The sequence below is a fragment of the Solenopsis invicta genome, chromosome 4 (assembly GCF_016802725.1).
Source record: "Solenopsis invicta isolate M01_SB chromosome 4, UNIL_Sinv_3.0, whole genome shotgun sequence".
Taxonomy (NCBI): Eukaryota; Metazoa; Arthropoda; class Insecta; order Hymenoptera; family Formicidae; genus Solenopsis; species Solenopsis invicta.
The window spans coordinates 565,653-580,226 of NC_052667.1; the positions used below are offsets into that span (position 1 = coordinate 565,653).

General features: G+C 40.2%; 1 protein-coding gene across 8 annotated transcripts in view; it reads right to left on the reverse strand.

Moving 5' to 3' along the window:
• Window positions 1-14,574, reverse strand: part of LOC105195834 (homeobox protein homothorax) — a 387,950-nt gene that overhangs the window by 255,932 nt on the left and 117,444 nt on the right. For all 8 annotated transcript variants that reach the window (XM_039448644.1, XM_026135893.2, XM_026135894.2 and 5 more), the window contains one exon: window positions 55-184. In XM_039448644.1, the coding sequence (XP_039304578.1) occupies window positions 55-184 (130 nt within the window). The remainder of the gene's footprint in view (window positions 1-54; window positions 185-14,574) is intronic.

Sequence of the window (14,574 nt, forward strand, 5' to 3'; positions counted from 1 at the left end):
AAAAAAAAATATTTCGCTGCGTATATATTTTTCTTTTACAATAATTGAACTTACCTGGGTCCGATGAGTCCAAGCTGGCTGGCGCTTGCTGGCTGAGGGGTCCGGGTGTACCACCGCTTCCAGGGCTGCGGGCGTCATCGTTAGCACCCGCACCAGGATACGAGAGTGACGAAGAAGGTGGCCTCTGTAACGTAAAAGAGAAAGTCACAAATTAATTTTATAATTTTTATATATTTTGCTCATTTACATTTTTACATTTGTAAATATTCATTCTGTGAAATTTACTTTCACTCGTATATTCTCAACGTCATTTTACATTCGCGTCATATAAACATTGATTTTATCTAGAGGATTCCAAAAATTTGGAAATTTAAAAATCCATACCACCGTCTCGTCTGTTGGACGAGTAAAAGGATATTGCTTTTATATACAATATTATTTTTGCTTTTGTTGATAGTTTTGTTTCATGTAAATAAAAGTTTCTAGCTTGTGAAACGCGTGTCACGTTAACGTGCGTCGGAATTTTTTTTCGTTGTCTACGCTGAACACGCGCGTACATACAAAGGTCTTCTTTTCAAGCGCATACACTACATAAACAACTATAAACAGCATGTAAAAACAACGTGATCGATTTGACTGATTAAGCACTAGACCTTTTGAAGACTTTTGAGACAGAATTAAAATTAATAGTCAATTTACGATATAAAGGCAAGTAATATGTAACAGACTACTAATATGGCTTTTAAGGAAAGCACTGCATTCAATGGCAATCGCTGAAAATTGTTACAGTTGTTACAAAATATGCTATAATGAACAGTGAACCTTGTGCGACAACAACTTTCTTCTATAGGAATACTTATTTATTTTTATTGCTCCTAGAAGTTTCACAGTATTGTGTTAATTGTGTTCCCATGAGCTCAAAGTAAATTCTTCAATGTGTGTGTTTCATAAACTCTTTCAATGATAATGAACGAATAATGGACTATTTAATTATAATTCTTAATTTTATTGACGGAGGAAGATTTTGTTTGTCATATCAAGATGCACAGGTAAAATGAGATATTTCAAGGATAGAGAATATTGAATATATTATAATGTTGTTTTCATATGATCTCATGAAATGGATAATATTCATCAAATTAATATATAATGCAACACATTCGAACAATTTATATTAGCGAGTATTCTAAAATAATATGTCGTGCACGGATAGTCTCGTCATCAATAGTTAATTTTCAATGAACTGGTCTTCCGCATGATATACTTACTATTCCAAACTCTTAATAGAAGTTCTGGTAATTTTTCACAAACATCCTGCACACGGATCATTGATGATCGCGCGCGCGAGTCAGACCGATTTCGATCTCGATTAAAGACGGAGCACACGTATCTCTCCACGAAAATGCTGCCGGCATACCTAAATGATTCGGGGGAGCCCGACAGGACGCGCACGACTTACGAATCAACGGATTTACTGGAAGAAGCCGCGCGCGCGCGACGAATGTTCGCCGTAAATATTCAATCGTTTATTCCGTAGGTGTAGCCGTGTGATAATGACGCTCGTAGAGAATCTCTCGCCGTAGGAGGAAAGAAACGAGACGTCTGCGGATCCGTGTCGAGACACGCGCGGAATTACTTTCGCGTGCGAAAAACGTTAGTTTGTTTTATGAATCAGTTTGACGGCAATGCACAAAGTACTGTATAAAATGTAATTAGTTTTGAATGGAAATAGCTGATGAGCGAAATGAATGAGAAAATGTTTTAGAATTTTAGATGAATGTGCATAAATGAAATTTTTATCGAGAATCGCGAAGGGAAAAGAGACATCAATAAGTTCAACCAACTTTCCCCCTTGGCACAAATTACTTAGCAGTATACGAATAACAAATCGTAGATCAATCTAAGGCAATTCGTTGCTTCTCGCTAACGTATTTCGAAGTGTTATTACAGCCACGGGATGAGCGGACGACGGGAGTATTCATTGGAATGATTCTTCATAACGATTGTACACGATGAACGAACGGATTCTTCAGAGCCACTAACTTTTATATTTTTTTACCACGGATTTAAGTACAAATTTTTCCGCTCAAATAATATATCTTACTAGCTTCGACAGCAAGACTCTTCATACGTTTTATAAGACGTATCTAAAAAAAAAAAAAGTATTTGCCAGTTTATTGATCTCATCCCGAGGTTGAAGGGCAAGAATTTGAAGCAGGCGAATATCTCGATATCACGAAGCGAAATGTCTGGGTATATCAAGTCTGGCCAGGCAACAATGAGTGACAGCTACTCCCACATGCTGTCATAAGCGTCATCTTCGCGATAATATACCGACTCGCTCCCTCCCTCGATTGCCTGCTCTGGTATCTCGTCTGAAATCGTTACACGGTCAACTCTAGAGAATCTGCTAGAGCAGAGACGCGTCACATGAATTTATTGGTTTACAGGAGCCAGAATGTATGGACTTTCGATCAAATTTATGCAAAAATTTATAAACAAACGATAAAAGAAATCATAATTTGTATTTGCAATTGTATATTATTATACAATCAAATTTTTGTGGAAAAAAATAAAAATAAAGCTGCTACGATTAAAAAAAGTGTAATATACAATATTTAACTAAATAAAATAATGTGCCTTTAATTTGTAAAAAGTAGTAAGATATAAGATAATTTTATTTAAAGAACTACTGGCTCTAACTTTCAAATAAACTAAATGACTTAAAAATATAGTTTGAACAAAACATATGAGTATTCTTATGATAACTCACACAGAGATTTACGTAAAATAATTAAATAGTCTCTTGTTAGAAAATCTCAGGCAAAAATACAGTGGATATGAAATGAAAAGTCATTCTTTGATTTAATTAATTACTCACGAACGAGGATGTCAAGAGACTGCACGATCAAGTAAACACAAGAGTGGTAATAAATAAGGGAACATTAATGATGCATCGGTTATCACCGAACCGCTTCCTACTAGCACCCAACGTAAAATGAGGGATCATGGTTGACAAGGCGGATAATCTTCAGATCGCGCTTACGACAATTGATCGAGCGATATCATTTCAATAAGACTATCTCGAAGAAATTTGCGTGTAATTAATTTAAAAGACGTGCTGTAGCTCCTGGAATTTTTGAGAAATCTCTCAAACGTGTTATAACACATCATTAAATTTTGTACTAAAACCGCAAAGTGAGTAGTTGTAGAATTGTGACCGTAATTAGCGACAACTATCAAAGATCTCGAGATGAATATTGTCACGAAATTATCATCATGCGGTGGGCATAGGATGAAAGTTTGGTCATACGATGAAATGTATATATAGTGAAGCTGTTTACGTCGCGTTTAGAGAGACGTGGTTCACGGTATACCTCCAAAGCTGACGTCACTTCCTACTAAAGGCTGAATCGCCGTTTTTTAAGTGGTCAGTAGGGTCCACCGCGTGACTCGTGTCGATGCAATGATAAACGGTTAACGGGTCGACGAGCTACGCGCTCTCGTTCCACATCGTTGCCTCTCGCTCGCACGTTCGTCCCGTCGTCCGTCTCCGTTTGTATCTGCCAGTCCGTCTACTATGGGCACTCTTAAAGCGTAATTCGACAAACCGGATGTCTGGCCTGCCCCTTAAATAAATCAGTTGCCCGCATCTCATATTCCACCCCCGCTCGTTTATACCGTACGTTTCCTTCCCGTTGAGGAAAAATGTCTCTTCGGAAGCACGAGAATGCGTCCTTGAGAGGAAGTAATAGTCATCGAGAAACCCCTCCTCTTTCGAGAGAGCGATCTGCGAAATCTACGCGAAGGAAAAAAAAGTAGCGAGAAGACCGAGTAGTAGCATCGAGCAATATTGGTGCGCGCATTCCCGCATTGTTAAAGCCGTCATTACGATATGAAATGTCTCATGGAATGTGTAATATCCCATACGAAACAGTTGGTGCGAGTACGAGCGATTGAAATCGAGAATCGCTTGTGATATTCGTCGTAAAGCATAACCGACGCGCGTTTACTGTCATCCTCGCGAATAATAAATTACGATCGCTTATCGAAGCGGCACATGCATATCGTATGTGTATTCGGTCATTTGAAGCATGACACTTTGTGGAATAGCTTGAGATCGCGAGGAAACGTAACTTATTATCGCGAATCGCAAATCGCGCTTTCAAATCATTGTACGTACGAATTAATTGACCGTCGTAACATAATGCCATATAATTATGTAATTAGAGGCCGAGCATTAGTCTCGCTGACTGGTTTACGGGCGAGATACGTAAATCTCTGCAATTAATTTATTGGTGCTCGAGAGCTCGAGAGGAGGCTAAGAGAACAAGACATAAACAAGGCAGCCGGGTGCGATAAAGACGGAGAAACTAGCGGATTCAAATCGTAGAGAGGAGCAGAGTTGGGAGTCTGGATAGAGATGGCGATAGATTACGAAGGTAAGGCGGCACATAGTAAATATGCTCATCGAGTGGACCCAGATCGAGTCTTTGCCTTCTCGCTTGTTTCGCAGAATGGAATGAGAGCGAATAGAAATGAAGACAAGAAAGAGAGAGAGAGAGAAAGAGAGAGAGTGGGTAAAAAAAGAGACAGAGAGATGAATTCAAAAGAAACAGAAGAGAGAAAGAGAGTTCTAGTCTCTGTCTGTGTATAGTCTTGAATTTCTCGACGATACCGGCGGGCGTATATAGGGATCATAAATTACGATTTATTACAGTGGCAGCGCCTCCGCTCGGCGGATTATCTTACCGTTATGTCAGCACACTACAATTATATTTACATTTCCTTCGTAATGGAATATCATGCCAGTATCGTAACCGTCCAGAGAACTAATCGAGATATATCCGAGATATATTTGCAAGGTAACTGAGCTACCTACTACAGAACTTGTAACGTCGACTTAATGATTGCCCTTAAAACATCTTAAAAAAAAAAATTGACAAACTGTCTAAACGATATAAAATCGATATAAAACTATCCTAATAATTCCATCACTCTTTTCATCTCAAAAATAATACAACACATACACATTTCTGTCTTAACATCGAGTAAAAAGTCGTATGTACTCGAGTAAGATTGATCAGACAGAATTATTTCCCTCCGTCGATCGTATTAAAAAACGTAAACATTTGTCGTAACGGATTTAAAGAAAAACGCACCGTAGGTGGGATTCTAGAGACCGTACTAACCACATATAGCCACAAGTTTTGAGCGATTAAATGGCCACGAGTTTAGGCCTTAACAAGGTGTACACCTGACCGGGGAATGATTTTAAAACGGTCGTATAAACGAAACAAATTTATGACTGCTAAGATGAGAAGAGCGGAGAGGGGAGAGTGAGAACGAGACAGGCAGCAGCCTGTTTTGGAGCTCAGGCCAGTGTCCATCTCCTTTCACGGGATGAACGCACGAGTGAGCGACGTGTTAGGTACAACACGGAGAAGACGACCGGTCAGTCATAAATATGGAATCCGGGTATTTGGCGCGTTGTCAATAAAATAAAATCCAGATTCGTGCTGTTGCTTTTATGATTCCTACTGCATTCATCGTTTTTGGCTGTTACCCTTGGCGCACGGCGCGGCGGCGCGACGCGTTATCGGAAACACATTCGCCACGAAAACGGGTTTCGATTCCATAATCAAAACGCAAACGACTACGTTTCTCTACGTAAAATTCAGCAATATATTGCGATATTAATTTTTTTCCGAATATCTAATTATTTTTAATATACAAGTATCGATGATCGAAATAAGTTGGGCTAGTAGTTGAATTTTACGTGTATAAAGAATCTATTGGGAGCACAGCTGGAGATGGTTAATAAAAATACTCGTAATTTATCGTAAAGTAAGTAAAATGATGTAACGATTTGATATATTGAATAATATATTGGAATAATGTAATATTTAATTTAATCGTTAACATAATTATTATCAAAATTAATTTCAAATTGATATGCAATTAAAAGTAATCTTTTTGGCAAAATAATTTAAACGTCACAAAGAAAAAAACAGTATACGTCTTTACGGGAAAAGAAGCGAGTTTTTAGGAAGATCGATTTAAGAGGCAAAGGGTCCAGTGAGAAGGAAAGAGGGCCCGCACTCGACCAGCTGATGGATCTAATCAACATTCCTCCCTAATCACGATATAGTCTCTTCTCTTTCTCGGAGTATTCCCTGTACCTCTTCTCTTCACGTAAGAGCCTCTCGACTTCCCGACTCTGTATATACAGTGCCTGCCTTTCGTTCTTTCGTGCTTACCCCATCTCGCTCGCTCTCACCCTCGTTCCCTCGGACTCGATGGAGATTCGCAGATGCGTCCGCCTCTCATTTCACCATCGCCGTCGCCGTCGCCGCCGCCGCCACCGCAGTCGTTTTAATTTAACCGCCGTATAAATTAGACTCCCAAATGATCGTCCACCTCAAAAAACCGCCGCGACTACGAAAAACCGGCAGCGCGCCGTAGGTGATCCGCGCTGACGAACAACCTTCTCCGAATCTTTGAGATTTACAACACGGTAACATGAATCCCAAACTAAAAGTTTGTACAAAGATCATCCGTTACATTCTCGGGAATTAATTAGTCTATGAATAACGCACCTCTCGACCTCCCTCGATCAGAATTTTCTATGCATTATATTTTATGCATATGAAATTTATATTTAAAGTAATGAATGAGGAGATATAACTGAGCTGAGATATGCATTTCTAAATAAAACCATGTAAAATTATTCAGCACTATCCATTAAATGGTCCTCATATGAATTTCTTACTCGTGTCAACGTCACATTAATATTTAATTGACTCGAAATCAACTATCCGTTCGAAGCATTGGAAGCGTCAAAATCTGATTCAAATTCCGTGCGTATAGTTATCAAACGCATTAACTGCAAAATTGCAATTATTTTCTCTCTCAAGTAAATTGGATCGCATCGTAGCGCATCTGTGACGATACAATATTGCATAAAAAAAAGTGGGAAAGAAAAGATGCAAGATGCAAGATATAATTTCCGTGCATTAACGCAGTGTCTCGAAGTGCATGTCGACCGTGAGTTACCAAACGCGGCGGGATTTTAATTCTCATGCGTCGTCGATTTCCATAGGGTTGAATATTGCCGAAGGAAGGTTTGCGGGTGCTGCTCGACGATAACGGCAGGCAACGTATCGGCAACAACACTGTCGAAACCGGCAGCAACGAGCAGTTCGCCGTACTATCGAGCTTGCTTCGTATCTAACGGCACGGTGGCGGCGTTCCTCAGCTAATTGGTTTCCCATGTTGCCTCCGCTCCCTCGGGATAAGACGGCTTTGCCAGTCTCCTCTCCTTCTCCTCTTCCGCTTCATCTCCCGCCGTTTCTTATGCCTCTTCTCTTACTACTCTTTCTCATATACATTCACGACGTATGTCCGCTTTTCTCAACGGTAATATTCTAAGCCAGCGAGCTCAACTACTAATCGTCACGTATGCGTTATCACAATTATATTCGTATTTTATTTATTCAAATGTTTGATTGCAATCTTTTTAATAAATAAATTTTTATTTGGCAATTTCTATTCAGTGGATTTCGCACAAGTATCATGACGTTAATTGGCAAGAATGAGAACTTGCGTTTTGGATGACAAATTTACTTTGAAGGTCATAGATAGAAATGTTGGAAATGTTCACAAGAAGGATTTCAAGATCTAGAGCGAATTTGTACGCACACGCGTGCCGAGGATAGCGCGTGCGTGTGGGATAGGCGAGCGGGGCGAAAGCAACGCTAACGATTGCCAAGAGGCAACATCTTATCGTGAACTGCAATCGCATTAAGCGCGGACAGTGACACCCAGCTCCGACTGTGTGTATATAAACGTTCATTAGTGCGAAAAATAATCGAGGGTTTGCGAGCATCGTGCAAAGAAACAAGAGATCCCTCGTTAACGTTTCTTACTCGTTACCGGCCAAGATATTCATAGTACAACTTGTTATTTTAGTAAATTGACTTTCGAAAGAACAGCCTTGACCACATTAGATATATTTCGTATTAATGGAACCATTGAGGTGATTCAATTACAAATAGATATTTGACAAAATCTGCAAAAATCTCAAAATTTTGATACGAAAACAGTACTGTAGAAATGTAAAGGAAAATGTCAAATTGTTCATATCAAAACGATTGTACAGACTGTAAACCGTCAATGATTCGTGAGAACCACTGTTCATAGGAGAAAGAGAGAGAGAGAGAAATGAACCGGACGGACGAAGCCTTGATAGCGGCTGCTCTGCCCACATATGTTAACGCGTTCGCACAGGCATCGCGTGACACACACTACGGCACGCACATAAACGAGGAAGGAACGTATTGACAGCGACGGTACTCGACCTGAAACCTACCGAAACGTACTATTTCGAGTCAACGGTAACATTAACTAAGATCACAAATATGGCAAACGACTCGTCCAGTCGCCTACGCGTGGCTAACCATCGAACAATAATCATACAAAACAGTCTGAGAATGAGCTAGATGAATATTGACACTGTCTGAAAATTGAGAAATTCGAAATCGAGGATCTTGATACAGCACAAAGAACGTAATCCAAACTAATACTCTTATTTTTGTAGGATGCGGCGTGAGAGCGGCGACAATGTAGAGGCTCTCGTCATCCCCCCAGCGAGGGTGGATTCGATCCGAAGACGCGATAAGACGAATTGGAAAGCCCGTGACACGCGTACGCGGGGTATAGTCGTCTGTCCGTGTGTTACCATACTTTGCGTGGATATTCAGCGATTGCCACACCCGTGTCACGAGCGCGCTTGATCGCGTAGCGTCAAGGGAGCAACGCGTCCCCTTTCTCGGAATATGGATCCATATCCGTAAACTTGCATCCATATTTAACAAGGTCGTCACAGGCACGAATCTTCGACACAGAGCGCGATGCAAATTCTTACGAAAGCTTAGCTACGAGCAAGTCGAACGGTCCGTCAAAGATACGTGGAAACCCGTGTGGTTGCCCGCATCCATGTATGTGCGTCCCACGTGTGCTGAAAAATAGAAGAACCCGCGAGAGATCCTCCGCAGCGGTGAATTCGAGCGATATTTCTCGACAGAATGAAGGCAAGCATGGAGGCAAGACGCGAGTCGGAGACAAGCATAGATCATGCCATGAAAATATATCTTCGGTTGGAAACTCAGTTCATTTTAAATAAATAATTCATTTTACTTGCCATTTCTTACATGTATCTATGTTATTATAAACGTATAGTTAGTAAAAAAGAAATTATAAGCCTAGAGTATAACTTACAGAAGAAAAAAGTAAGAAACAAAAGATTCACGTCTCATAACTGTCATTAATAATTAATAGTTGCGATATAATTGATATCGCGTTAACTTAGAACATAAACAATACTGGTAAGGCATGAGCACGCCCCGAGATATGCATCGGCAATCGATCATTATTCGTCCGTACGGTTGGTTACTGCGGCGAAGTAACGCGTCATATAATGAGACGCGGCCGTTGGAGGAGCTCGCTAATAATAACGCACGCAATCAAGCGCTCGAGTTCGAGAGATGCCGTTTCTATTGCCGGCATACAGGAAGAGGAGTCGGTCCAGAACTGTCCGCGTTCGACGTTGACCACACAACATTGGCCATCAGTGAATAGATGGACGTACGAACGATATTTCACCCTCGATTTGCACAAATTGGTCTTTAAGAGATATTGCCTTTCGGAACTTTAGACAAAAGAGGCTGTTGCACTAATTAATTGCCAAATCGCTAAATTTCCAATATGATAAAAAGTTTGTTACGTAAAAACATGATAAATACATGATAAAATATGTTTTGTTTTCTTCATTATTTACATACAACAATCATATTAATTTCGAATAACTTAAGAAGATTAATCATAAAAGAAATAATCACAGGATTGTTTAAAGAAAATAAAATTCTTAATGTCGAGAATGGAAAATCATACTTTGAATAAGTGTTCGTGTGGCTGCGTAATCCATAAATTTCCGTAATAATTCCGTCAGATCGAGAAAATAGGATGATCGCCATAGGCAGAAAACAGCTATGGTCGTTAGGAGGAAATGGTTTTTAAAAGGGGAGTGTCGGAAGGGGAGAATGAAGGTTTGCTCGCTCACCTCCTGTCCTTACGTCTGTCATTCGAAACACGCAACACACTCTTTCTCACACGCCACACTATTATTACACCACGTTGACCGTACCACTAGCCGCGTATCCGTATATATTTATTTACACTTGTACGTTTGTATGATGTAAAGAACGCTTTCATACAAATAAAAGAACAATTCGCAGGACTCATGTAGGAAAATCCTCGCTAAAGAAAAAAATTTGCAATAATCAGCTGTTTGCGATTTGCATTTCTACCATTCTCACTTATCTATACTCATCTCGTAAAGAAATATAAAGAATGAAAGAAAAACTCGCCTATACACTCGAGTAATTACTCACGTATCGAATGATGTTCGACATCTTCTATAAATATCATCGTGCAAGATCTGCCAAGAATAAAATATGAGGGCGAATGAATTTTCTTAACGACTGCTCACAGTAATTAGTCATTAAATTTTTTTCCTGACAAGCGTGGGCAGATTAAACGTACAGATATCTCGCATTTTCTCTCAAGTGTCTATTCGAGAATTACGAATGAAGTGTACGCACAATGATTGTAAAACAAAATAAACAGAACGTCGACTCGGCTGGCTATATCTTAATTACCGGCAGTCAGCTAAAACAGGGCACAAGGGCGAAAGTGTCGTCGAGAGAGATTCCTTACGTCGCGTGATCTCTCGCACTGGTACCGCGTTTAACAGGAAGTCTTTTACATTTCTTGCCGCTCCTCTTCTAGGCCATGACGGTGCGCGGCTAGTCGCTCCTGCCGCGCCCAGCCATCGCCCGCCCGTTAATGTCCCCTTACTCTTTACGAGAACGAACGGGCAAGGCCCACCGACACCGTATAATTATCATATTACGATTATGCTTATGGTTCAACGTGACTCCAATTAAATACGTATCCACGGTCTAAAGTGACCACAGCCACCGGCAGGAAGCTACCCCATGTTTACAACAAGGTAAACCTACATGGTGTGAAGAGATTTCTTTCCGCCAGGGTGAACCCGCTCTTCAACCGTATTGTAATTGAATGGAGCAATTTCCTGGGTGTAGTCCTGATTGCCGAGAGAAGATTAATTATTCCCACGAATGTTACCAAATATTCGTAATTCGATGTCTGTAGACGTCGCAATGCAATAAAATACCTTATCCTCGATATACTCGTAGTACCTACTTTGCGATAAATTTTATTTACTAAACTTTCACTTTCCATTCCTGTTAATTCCAAGTAAGCAATTTTTGTTGCGCTTCTTTTAATGTTCTGTTTAAGTTTCGTAACTTTTTGGAGATATCAGCTATATACATCCTAGCCTGTATATTATATATTTTTATCATTTCGGCTTTTATGTATATACAAACAAGCAGCAAAATCGAAAAGAACGTAGTAATGATTCTAACGAGAAAATTTCATCGCTCGTTACGCAATGCGATTATCGTCCGGAAATCTTCGAGGTCGATCGTCTCCGATATCAGTGTATCGGCATCTCTCGATGTTGCCTTGTAGAGGACATAACAATATCCAAGGGAATAAGAGCCATTGCCTTCCAGCGAAGCTCCGAGCGGTTACGAGCGTACAGGGCAAGAAAAGAGGAAACAACGATCAGCTATCGAGATTTCACGTTTCCAGCCTCAGGGGTTAAAAGTATATATACGATCGGCGGTACTTACACGTCGATCGTATACGAGGCATTTCTTGTGAATAAAGACGATACTTTCAATGAATAAATCGGGCGATCGAGTTGCGATATAGGTACATCTTTTTACATAGAGACAAATTAACTAGAATTAACAGCGATTCTCCAAAAATATGAGAAGAAGACTTTCGCTAGACACGGAGTGGCAAAAAATGTCTTTAAATGTTAATTCAATTAAGTAAAAAAAGATTTTATAACTGTTACGGATGTACGTGTCGAACAAATATAAACCATTAATATTTTTTGTGACAAGCGGCGACAAGCAAGGCGGACAGGAGCAAAAATAATTCTCACAATATAATGTAAGTGAAATATAATTTCCGTTGTACTACAATTATTACGATACGCTGCTAATTCACGTTGCGTGCGCAAGATTTTTTTATTGGATAATGTTCTTTGCTTAGCAAATAACGTGGCGTCTAATTGCGATAAAAGGCCTTAAACGCGCAGCGCACACGGCGATGTATCTCTGATGCGAATCAGCCGCGCGTGGCGACGAAGGACGGAAGCTAATTCCGGGATATGCCGATCGTGCAAATTGTCTCCTCTCGCGGCGCGAGGCAGCGCGTAGCGGCGCAAGTACGTAAGCGGGCAGACGTATCGTCTCGGTATGTGTACGATGCGTGCAACAATATAAATATGCTTAATCCGATGACAGCGAAAGGAACGCGAGAGAGAGGACAGAACGCGGGATAGACGAAGAGAGTCCATCCACCAACGAAGCGAGTTGACGCAGAATTGGGGGACGTGTAGAAATGGTTAGGCGGATGCGTCGAGTGATGTACTTCCGGTTATTGAACGCCGTCTGAAGGCTGAAGCAACTCCTGAACTTACGTCGCAGACTCCTCTGACCGACACCTGGAGTCGTCGCCATCGCCGCCGCAGCACGCCTCGAACCTTTTAGCACCAGAAAACACGTTTGTGGCCTCCTGGATATAGAGTCCTGATTAAATACACCCGTCCAGGAAGAGGCGCGCATGGCACGAGGAAGAACATCTGCTTCGATTATTCCGCATGGCACGCTGCTTCCAGTTACATTAAACGCGTAAAATGTCCTTGCGATTCAACATAAGTTCTTTGAAATTTTTTTAATCAATTTCTATAATGTTTAGAAAATTAAAATAGTTACATCAAATTATAAAAAAATATCTTAGACATATCACACACACACACACATATGTGTGTGTGTGTGTGTGTGTGTGTATAGATTTTGATATTTTAATATTAAAAAATTATTTAATTATGTAGTACATAAAAAAGTTGCGGAATGCATCATTAAAAATGTATTAGAAATTCATGTTATTAGAAATTCATGTTGCTCGTTAATGTCGTTTTAGTATAGAACAATTGTAACGATTGCATCCTTACTTAGGTGAATCGTATTTCGTAATTTTTCGTCCCTGAGTAATACAGTATAACATTTTAACGTTCCTTCTTATTACCGGAGCGAAAAAATATTTTTTCGATATTCTCTTCGCGTGTATTCCGCCGACTACCCGAGGGAAACGCATTCCATTAAAAGAAGCGAGATGATATAAGCACGTACCGCAATAATCAGTGTAACAACAACGAAAAGAAGAACCATGTGGGCGGTTCATCCTTCAACGTTGCAATAAATCACTCTCATCAAAGTAATGGAAATTTCTGTCATAAACGTGCAGATTGCCAGGAGATAATTACTTCGCGCTGTAACTAACTTCACATGTTACGAAAGCGCGGGAATGGCGTGAAACGATGATAAAACAGATAGCACGTGATGTTATTAAAATTATTTATATATGTAATGTATATAAATATATAATATATAAATTGCTCCACATCTACTGCGTACTATTCAGCGATGGACAAACTCGATAAGTTCAAAGCTGATTTATTTCTTATTGTTAGTAAAATTTTCACATAGACAAAACGTATATGTTTTCGATTGAATTTCTATCAAGACATTTTAGCGCCCTTCTTTCTGGTATTTCAACATTAGCAGTTGAAGCTTAGTAGCTTGAACTTATAATCGCATTATATTAGATGTACCTGCATTCAGTTCTGCTTCTGTTTAGAAACTTGACTAGTATTGTACTCTATCCTTCTTCAGCTTTCGCGCTTGTCTCTCTTCTTCTTTCCTAATTCAGCGCTAAAAGCTACCCGGTGTTTATGAGTCAGATTAAAGATGCTCCCGGCCACGAACGAAGAGAATTACAGAGAAGCTTTTACGACCAAATCAGTACTTAATGATACAATAAGCTGTGTTCTCTCCGCGTGCATCTTTACTTTGTCGACGCTCTATAATTTGAAGGAATGCCTGTTGGTTATTGAAGTAAAGGCCTGACGTTATTCGCTCCTTCATCGCGCGTCCGCGACAAACCACGGTGTAAGATGCTAACACAGAGATTGTCTTATTCAAAAAAATTATATTGAAAAATTAAATTTCACTGATAAGACGTGGTCCGAAAGGGCCGTTCGTATTGAACGCGAATCTCTCTTGATGGCAGGAACTCTCGTGGAAGATACGCGCGTAACGTGAGATTTTTCAAACTGTCCGATCATGAAAGAGGTCGGATCAGCACACACAGTATCGACGTGTGTACACGTCCGTCAATTTAGGATAGCGTCAGAGCGTGACGGTAGAATTACGTAATGCGTGCGTGTTCAATGTGTGCTGCGAGCGAGTACATGACGCTTGGAAGTATCGTTTGTGGTTTGCCTCGCGTGTCTTTTTTTTCACCCGCTGCACACGATGACTACAAAGGGTGGACAACGTGTTTGCGTATGCA